The sequence below is a fragment of the Crocuta crocuta genome, unplaced genomic scaffold (assembly GCF_008692635.1).
Source record: "Crocuta crocuta isolate KB4526 unplaced genomic scaffold, BGI_CrCroc_1.0 scaffold647, whole genome shotgun sequence".
Taxonomy (NCBI): Eukaryota; Metazoa; Chordata; class Mammalia; order Carnivora; family Hyaenidae; genus Crocuta; species Crocuta crocuta.
The window spans coordinates 89300-98714 of NW_027531286.1; the positions used below are offsets into that span (position 1 = coordinate 89300).

The 9415-nt window shown below is 58.3% G+C and overlaps 1 protein-coding gene across 2 annotated transcripts in view; it reads left to right on the forward strand.

Annotated features, from left to right (window-relative positions):
* The first annotated feature begins 1976 nt into the window (after positions 1-1976).
* KLC2 (kinesin light chain 2) overlaps positions 1977-9415 on the forward strand; it is a 10124-nt gene continuing 2685 nt past the window's right edge. The window contains exons 1-11 of one of the 2 annotated variants that reach the window (XM_077771375.1): positions 1977-2020; positions 2810-3048; positions 5516-5746; positions 5875-5944; positions 6762-6984; positions 7683-7770; positions 7856-7957; positions 8054-8227; positions 8316-8415; positions 9135-9184; positions 9292-9359. In XM_077771375.1, coding sequence (XP_077627501.1) covers positions 2821-3048; positions 5516-5746; positions 5875-5944; positions 6762-6984; positions 7683-7770; positions 7856-7957; positions 8054-8227; positions 8316-8415; positions 9135-9184; positions 9292-9359 — 1334 coding nt within the window. In that variant the 5' untranslated portion in view covers positions 1977-2020; positions 2810-2820. Of the gene's footprint in view, positions 2021-2461; positions 3049-5515; positions 5747-5874; positions 5945-6761; positions 6985-7682; positions 7771-7855; positions 7958-8053; positions 8228-8315; positions 8416-9134; positions 9185-9291; positions 9360-9415 lie in introns of those variants that run through there. The other variant, XM_077771376.1, reaches the window with a different exon arrangement.

Below are 9415 nucleotides of genomic sequence, written 5' to 3' on the forward strand. Positions count from 1 at the left end.
AGCTGCCTTCGCCTCTCTGGGCTCTAGTCTCCTTACCTGTAAAACAAAACAGCTCAGCAGAAGTCTTCAACCCAGGGCACACAGCACGGACACCACTGAAATTTTAAAATAGTAAGAGATGCCCAGGACCTACCCTTGCACCAATGAATCCCAGTCTCTAGAAGAGCCTTCTAGGGGTGCCTGGGTGGCTCAGTTAAGCGTTGGACTCTTGATCTCAGCTCAGGTCATGATCTCATGGTTCGAGAGTTTGGGCCCCATGTTGGGCTCTGATGATGACAGTGCAGAGCCAGTGTGGGATTCTGTCTCTCCCTTTCTCTTTGCCCCTCCCCAGCTTGTGCTTGCACTCCTGCGCTCTCTCTCAAAATAAATAAACTTAAAAATTTTTTTATGTCTTTCATTTTTTATTTTGAGAGACAGAGACAGAGAGCGAGGGGGGGGGGGGCAGAGAGAGAGGGNCCTGGACTGAGCACCGCATTCTGAGCAGCGTATGGACTGACACCTAACATACACCCTGAAATGAGAAATTGGGATGGAGAAGGCTCAGGAACCTGGGGCAGGGGTGAGTAAAGGGGTAGTGTTTGTCGGTGTAGACAAGGAGAAGACTGGGTGGGGCACCACTGTCCTCACCAAATATCTCCATTGGCAAAAGAGAAAGGCTGTTCTTCCTGAAGAGAGAGCTTCAGTTTGGTGCCCATGAACACTGCGGCAGGCACTTTGGGGGCTAAGGAGAAACTTAGGACACTGAAGCTGGTGGACTCCGAGTCTGAGCCCCCTGACTCGAGGACCCCCCCCCCCGAGTTCCTCAGGTACCAGTGCCAGGCCTTGTGCGGGTTTTGTCCCTCAGGTGGTCCAATCCTGCTGTCACTCACTAGTGACATCGACCTAGAAGCAGTTGGGGCCGTGCCAGAGTAGCTGCCAATCCAGGGCTGCAGAGCATTTGACCAAAACCCTGGGCCTGGAAGGAATTTGGCAAAGCCAATAGGTGCACCCTTCCGTCCTTTTTAAGAAAAACCAACATTTACTGAGTGCAGCTATGTGGCTGGCCGAGGGTACTGTGGGGGTGAACAAGACAGGTCCTGGCCCGTATTGGAGGGAGGAGACAAAATCAACAAGAAAAATATTAGAAGGGATAAGTGCTATAGAGAGATGGACTGGAGGGTCTCCATGGGGGATTGGGGATCAAAGAAGGCTCTTTGAGGAGGTGACATTTAATCGGAGCTCTGAGTGACATCACCTTGCCTTGGGCCTGGTCGACAAACAGCACTTGTGCTCAACCCCAGGGGCACAAATCTCTGTTTGAGCAGATGCCCAGCTCCCCTTTACCATCCTTTTCTCCCTAAGAGCCAGAAGCCTTTGCCCCAGAAAGCAGCCCTAAGATACCACGAATCCCTATGTCCACAGGGACATAGTTCTGAAAGAGTTGGGTGAGGGTCATAATCAGTCTCTGAGACAAATGAGTCTGGGGTCAGATCTGGGAGATGCAGATAAAAAGCAGTGCTCGCTTGCTCGCTTCAGCGGGTCTTTGTGAGCATTAAATGAGGAAACGCATTCAAAGCATCAAAGCGCCCGACACACAGTAAGCGCTCAGCAAGTGGCAACGACCTCAATAAACGTCAATAAATGTCAATACATTGTCAAAAGTCTCTGAGTCTCCGGACTCGGAGGAGGCCAGGCCTTCTTCCTGCGCCTCGGTTTCTCCCGACGTCCTCCCTGGCTGTGGCACTGGGTGCGTTCAGGCTCTTCAGGCTCACGATCTCCCGAGCCTCTCTCCTCATCCCTGCGGCCACGGCCACCGCAAGGTTTACAGTCGAGGAATCCAAGGCCTCAGGGGCGCGGGTGGTGGCAGCTGGAAAGCGGTGCCTCAGGGGAGCCCCCGCCCCGCCCATCGGTGGCCCCGCCCCCGCATGGGATGGCCCCGCCCCAGTCCCCCTGGAGCCTGGAGCGGGCCCGGCTTGCACGCTCCTTTAAGGCAGCCTGCGGGAAGAGAAGAGCGTGTTTCGCCCCCTCCGACGCCGCCGAGGTAGAGGCTTCACCTTTAAGGCGGCGCAGGGACTGCTGGGAAGGCCGGCGGGATGGAGGCGGCGGGACCGGCTCACGGCTGCCGGTCCGGGTGAAGCGGGGCGGGAGCCGGAGCCGGAGCAGGAGCCCGGCGGGAGCGGGAGGCGCANCTGTGGGAGAGCGGGGCCGGCCTGCTGGGAGGGGGCGCGGTCCTGCGTGGCCGGGGGCGGGAGTTCGGCCTTTCCAGGGGAGGGGTCCTCCGGGCGTTGCGCCGACCTATGGGGAGGGGTCATTGTGGGCGCGGCCCCGGGTGGGGAGACAAGGTAGCCGCTGAGGTCTCTAGCTCCTTTAGGGGGAGAGTCTCCCCACGGTCGGCCTGCCCTGGCGGAGGGGCACTGTGGCTCGGCCTGCCTGTTGGGGAAGGGGCTGCCGGGGTGGTTGGGGCTGGATCTCCTCGAGGGACCGGGGTCTCCCGTACGGGAGTGAGCCTGCACGATCCCCGTAGGCCCGTCCTCCGGTGCTCCCTGTCCTGGCTAAGGGAGCCGCCGGGGTAGTCCCGAGACTGGGCCGCCAGTCCCAGTGGTCTGGACCGAAGCCGGGTCCGGCCTCACCGCATTGCGTCTCCCGGGCCGAGACGTCCTGGGCGCGCCCCCTGTAGGCCGAGCGCGGGCACGGTACGGGCTGCCGGCGGGGGGACCCGGACACCCTGGGGACCCAGGCGTCCGGGGACTGGAGGTGTTTACCTAATCCGGGGCGGAGGGCGGTGCGGCCCCAGGCCCGGCACCGCCTGCCCGCCTCCTCGCCTTCACAGGCGGCACAGCCATGGCTACGATGGTGCTTCCGCGGGAGGAGAAGCTGAGCCAGGATGAGATCGTGCTGGGCACCAAGGCCGTCATCCAAGGCCTGGAGACCCTGCGCGGGGAGCATCGCGCCCTTCTCGCTCCCCTGGTAGCACATGAAGCCGGCGAGGCAGAGCCCGGCTCACAGGAGCGCTGTGTTCTCCTGCGTCGCTCCCTAGAAGCCATCGAGCTGGGTCTGGGGGAGGCCCAGGTAGGCTGGCCTGGGATGCCGAGGTGGGAGGTCAAGGGAGGGACGGAGCCTTCCAGAGGAAACCTGGCAATGTAGGAACAGAATCTGAGCAGGGAACCATGCGGCCTCTGGAGCCCCATGGTAAGACTCCAGTAGTATCTGTTGAAAAAACAAATGGGCTTTGGAGACCCCAGCTGTGCCTTGCCTCAGGAGAGCCTGATCATCCTTTAGCCTGGACACAGAACCCTGTTCCTGGCTTCTCTGACGGGTGGCAGAGACTGAATGGCATAGGAGAACAAAAAGCATAGGAGAGCAAAAAGGAAATCCTTAAGAACCGCCCCCCCCCATTCATTCTCTTATTTGTTCCTTCACAGGCAACTTGTCAAGTGCCTACTATGTGCCAGGCAATCTGTTATGTGCCAGGGAGGCAGATCCGACAAGACAGACAAGTCCACTGGGGAGAGAGTCAGAAACACACATATATATTGTTACATCTGGTGATAAGTTCTCCAAAGAAAAGGACAAGGTCTTGTGATAGCTTATGGCAGGAGGTGTTATTTAGTGGTCAGGCAAGACTTCTGAGGAAGTGACATTTAAACCAAGACCTGAAGGAAGGAATGAACCAGCCTCCAGAAAAGGGAGGAAGGCGAGAGGTTGCATGTGCAAAGGTCCTGAGGTAGGAAAGCTCTTGTAGTGGGAGAGTTGAGAGAAGACCTGTCTAGCTAGAGCTTCATGGGGAAGAAGAGGGACAGAAGAGGCCTGTGGAGAAGGCAGGGACCAGATTGCACTGCACCTCATTAGTTTGGGTTGTATTCTCAGGAAAGCAAGAAGCCTTTGGAGGGCTTTAGGAGTCAAGAGACACATTCTGACTTAGATTTTTGAAAGGTCCCTTTGGGGCACCTGGCTGGCTCAGTCATTAGAGCATGCGACTTGATCTCAGGATTGTGAGTTCAGGTTCCACGCTGGGCATAGACATTACTTAAAAAATGTATATATATTTTTTATTTTTTAAAGATATATATATATATATCTTTATGTATAGATAGACATATATATAAAGAACCCCTAGGTGACCGGGGTTCTGTGCTGGTCCTCTTAAGTTGGGGCTGCCTGGACGAGATGCAGGCGGGNTCTCCGGGGGAAAGAGTCTTGGCCCCTTCAAATCTTGGCTGAGACACCGCCTGGCTCCATGATCCTTGGGCAGGTGGTAATATCTCGCTTTCCTTGTCTTTAAAATAAGGATCATGCCATCTGCTGTATATACTGCCAGGCTGTGGAGGGAATTTTTCAAAAAGCTCGTGGATGTGAAAACACTTGTCACTTCTGCGTTTGCTAATGCATGACAAAGAGCAGGGTCCCAGACAGCCTGGCCCTCTGGCATGGCAGGGTGCTGGTCATCCCCTCCTTGGCCAGGTGGCTGCCAGGTGCAGAGATAAACACACAGGGGTCTCCCTCCTGGTGTGCAAAGGCGCTGACACAGATGGGTAAGAGGGAGGCATGGAGGGAGAGGAAAGTGCCTGCTTTCCTGGGGCTGCAGAAATGACCCTGGCTGTGAAGGGTGGAGAAAGAGTAGATCCTATGCAAGCCTCCAAGGCAGGAAGAGCCTAAAAGCTCAGAAAAAGAGCCTTAGAGGTTGGGAGCAGAAGCTGAGGCCTCTGGGTCCCCTGCCCTGGTGGTTCCCAGACCATCTGAAGGCTTGGGACACAGACACCTGTCCCCTCCGGGGACTGCAAAAGGGCAAGGGCTTACCTTGGCGGAAGTCAGGATGGGGTCTTTCAGTGGCCCTCCAGCCATTTATCAGAGTTCTTAGGAGATTGCTAGCCGTGGAGCGGGGGGCAGCGCTATAGTGGCTATCGCAACAGGGCCTGAGTCCAAGCCCCGGGACAGACAAAGGAAGAGAAGGGAATGACTAGCTCACGGAGAACGCAACACCCCAACAAGCCGTCTTCGTGATGAACCCAAGGAGGTGGGAACTGGATTTTTTTTTAAGTTTATTTATTTATTTTGACCGAGAGAGAAAGCACAACAGGGAGGGGACAGAGAGAGAGGAGAGTGAAAGAATCCCAAGCAGACTCCACACCGTCAGTGCAGAGCCCGACACGGGGCTCGAACCCACAAGCCTCGAGATCATGACCTAAACCGAAGTCGGATGCTTAACCGACTGAGCCAGTCAGGCGCCTCGGGGACTGGATTTTTAGTGCAGAGGACTAGCTGGAGGCCCAGGAAAGTGGATGGAGTATCTCAGAGTCCAGCAGAGTTGGCCGGGGAGCCCAGGGCTCCTGACCCCAGAAGGAGGGAAGTAGCGGGGGATCCCCAAATCTCTTGGGTTTAGGTCTTGGACTAGGGTTCGTTTGGGGCCTTGCGGGAACACTCCCTTGATGATCAGCCCTGTAGCTCCTCAGAGGCAGGGCCAGGCCCCAGCACCCCAGGAGGCCCAGGCTGGGGGGCGGACAAGGCTCTAACCCCGCGTCCTGGCTGGCCGCCACAGGTGATCCTGGCACTGTCGAGCCACCTGGGGGCCGTGGAGTCAGAAAAGCAGAAGCTGCGGGCCCAGGTGCGGCGCCTGGTGCAGGAGAACCAGTGGCTGCGAGAGGAGCTGGCGGGAACTCAGCAGAAGCTGCAGCGCAGCGAGCAGGCTGTGGCCCAGCTCGAGGAGGAGAAGCAGCACCTGCTGTTCATGAGCCAGATCCGCAAGCTGGATGAGGACACTTCCCCCAGCGTGAGCCCCTGGCGCGGCCGCTGCAAGGCCATTGGGCGGGGGGTTGGGGGGTAGCACGGCTGGCTCTGACCCAGCCGCTGACACTTGGGCTACCGCGCCTTCCCTGACACTCGTTCTGTCCTTCCCAGGAGGAGAAGGGGGACGCCCCCAAAGACTCTCTGGATGACCTGTTCCCCAACGAGGAGGAACAGAGCCCAGGTGCAGAGGGGCAGCTGGTTCTGGGGACAGGGGGAGGGAGGACTGTGCAAACTCCTTGTCCTTGGGACCCAGAGGTCACCAGAAATGGAGACCAAAAGGCGACCATGGTCTTTCATGCCTCATTTCTGGTCATCACATCCCAGCATGTTAGAGTTTAAAATGTTTTGTATTTTTATTTTTGAGAGAGAAGTAGAACATGAGCAGGGGAGGGGCAGAGGGAAGGGGAGACACAGAATCCGAAGCAGGCTCCAGGCTCTGAGCTGTCAGCACAGAGCCCGACGCGGGGCTCAAACTCACGAACTGTGAGATCATGACCTGAGCTGAAATCAAGAGTCGGATGCTTAACCGACTGAGCCACCCAGGCGCCCCCGCCCCACCGCATGGCAGAGTTTAAAAGGGCTACTCCCCGCCTAAGCCCTGAGGAACAGGTTATCATAATTCAGAGCTTTGGAGCAGCCTGGCCTAGGGTTAAGTCCTGCTCTGCCGCTAGCTGTTCTGGGACCACTGGTTTCTTTCCCTCTCTGAGCCGCCTCTGAGGGTTAAAGGGGGAGGCATGTGCAGTACTGAGCCCTGGGCCAGCACTTACAGCTGTCGAGGCTCCGTTCTACAGACGGGAGGCCAAGGCTTGGAGGTTAGGTGGCTTGCCCCAGAACACAGGGCTTGAGGTATTGGGGTTGGGATTCTACCCATTCTACAGATGGGGAAACTGAGGCAGAATAGTGACTTGCCCAGAGCCACATGTCAGTAGGTCAAAGACATGGCCGGGGTGTGCCAGCCCAGCCCAGTTGGTACATCTGATCTGCCGTTGGCCTTGCAGCCCCCAGCCCTGGAGGAGGGGATGTGGCTGCCCAGCACGGGGGCTATGAAATCCCAGCACGGCTCCGCACCCTGCACAACCTGGTGATTCAGTACGCCTCCCAAGGCCGCTACGAGGTGGCCGTGCCACTCTGCAAGCAGGCGCTCGAAGACCTGGAGAAGACATCGGGCCACGACCATCCTGATGTTGCCACCATGCTGAACATCCTGGCTTTGGTCTATCGGTGAGGGCTCCTGGGGCCACAGTCATCCGTGGGAGTGCCTGCACACTTTCTGAAGGTTCCAGCCCTGGGTCGCGAACCCTCAGTCCCTGGTGTGGGCCAGGACTCAGCTCCACTGGGCAGTCGGGCAGAGAGAAGGAGCGTGTGTCCAGAGGGTGCTGAGCCCACAGGACGCCTAGGCCTCTGTGAACCTAGGCTACAGATGTGAATAAGGTTTAGTCCATTGGAGGAGAAAGGCTTGGGCATAAGTAGGCACCGGGGCAGCTCATGGAGATCCTAAGGATACCAGGATATCACTGCTTCTCCAGGCATTACGGCTTATTGGGTCTTTGGTGAAAGATGAGTTGCCCGGAGCATGACAGTGTTGGAAAAGTTTTCCCTTGGCAGAAAGAGCAGTACGAGCAAAGGCCCTGAAGAATAGATAACAAGGGGCACCGGGCAGGAGGCAGTGGAGTGGGGGTGGGGTGGCAGATCTAGGGGACTCTGGCTCATACCCCGGCACTCAATGCCCTGGTGCGTTGTGAGTGGACTCTCCACAGTCCCCCCCAATCTGCCGGCTGAACAAGTCTCCCTGAGCTCTGGGTCATAATCATGGCCTCTCATCCTCAAATACAGGAGGCGTGACCATAGAGATCTGGGACCCCCGGGGGAGGGCCTTGGGCTGGAGGACAGCCCTTACTTACCATGCTTCCTGCACCCAGAGACCAGAACAAGTACAAAGAGGCTGCCCACCTGCTCAACGATGCCCTGGCCATCCGTGAAAAGACACTGGGCAAGGACCACCCTGCTGTGAGTGAGGGTGGGTGGGAGGTGGGGGCTGCCCCGGCCCCAGGCAGGGCCCCAGGTCATTGACCTCTGTTCTCCCACCCACCAGGTGGCCGCAACATTGAACAACCTAGCAGTGCTGTATGGCAAGCGGGGCAAGTACAAGGAGGCTGAGCCACTGTGCAAGCGGGCGCTGGAAATCCGGGAGAAGGTGAGAGCGGGCAGGGCCGGGCAGGCCGGTCGGGCCTGGCATCTGGGGGCCTCGGCCGGCCTTGAGCCCAGCCACTGGCCCCCACTCCCCTCCCAGGTCCTGGGCAAGTTTCATCCAGATGTGGCCAAGCAGCTGAGCAACCTGGCCCTGCTGTGCCAGAACCAGGGCAAAGCCGAGGAGGTGGAGTACTACTACCAGCGGGCACTGGAGATCTACGCCACGCGCCTCGGGCCCGATGACCCCAACGTGGCCAAAACCAAGAACAACCTGGTACCGTGGGCCGGGAGTCGGGTGGGAGCAAGGAAGGAAGAGGCTCAGCTCCCCGCACCCCGCTCACCCTCTGGCCCCCTCCCCGCAGGCCTCCTGCTACCTTAAACAGGGCAAGTACCAGGATGCAGAGACCCTGTACAAGGAGATTCTCACCCGGGCTCATGAGAAGGAGTTTGGCTCTGTCAATGGTGAGTCTGTGGCTACCGTGTGCCCCCCGCCCCCGACTCGCACAATACAGGCTCATCCAGCCATCCGCATCCCGGGCAAATACCTCAGCTGGGCAGGCCCTTGTGGGGTCTGGCTGGCCCCCAGCCTTCGTGTGCACGTGTGAACACACACCCCCGACTCACACAGCCTCCTGGGTCCTGCTGGTACCTATGCAGCCTCTGCATACCCCGTGCCCTTGGCGCAAAGTCTCTTCCCCTCCCCTCCCCTGCTGGGCAATTCCTGCTCCACCCCAAATGTCTCCCTGACTCCAGGAAGTCACCGACTGGCCCCCTATGGTCAGTCATTTCCTGCTGTGCGATTGCTCAGCCCGGCTTATCGGTTAGGCCTAGCACATTGCTCAGCCCGGCTTATCGGTTAGGCCTAGCACACGTCTCAGGCTGCGGGCCTGAGGTGTTTAAGGATCCGCTTCCCCCAACCCTCAGTCGCAAGCCCCACAAGCGCAGGCCTGTGCCCTGTCATCTCTTTGCTCCAGAAGAGGGTCAGTAATGTTCTGAGTCTGGTTTTTTTGTTGTTGTTGTTCACCCATTCATTCATTCATTCATTCATACATTCATTCATTCACAAAGCCCAACCCTGATCCTTCCCGGGTACCCCGACCTCCTCCCCAGACCCCAGTCCTATGTTTCAACCAGGAGAAGCCTATGTGGGAGGCTGGTGACAGCCCCCTTTCTCCCCCCAGGGGACAACAAGCCCATCTGGATGCACGCAGAGGAACGGGAGGAGAGCAAGGTAGCTCTGTGGGCAGGGCTGGGGTGGCCCGGGGAGGGAGGGTGAGGCTAGGGATGTGTAGAAGGGAGAGACTCCTGCCACCTCCGCCGACCATGCCTTCCCCCTAGGACAAGCGGCGGGACAGCACGCCCTATGGGGAATATGGCAGCTGGTACAAGGCCTGTAAAGTAGACAGGTGAGGGGACGATGGGGCGGGGCGGGGCGGGAAGGAGAGCAGGGGGCCAGGAAACG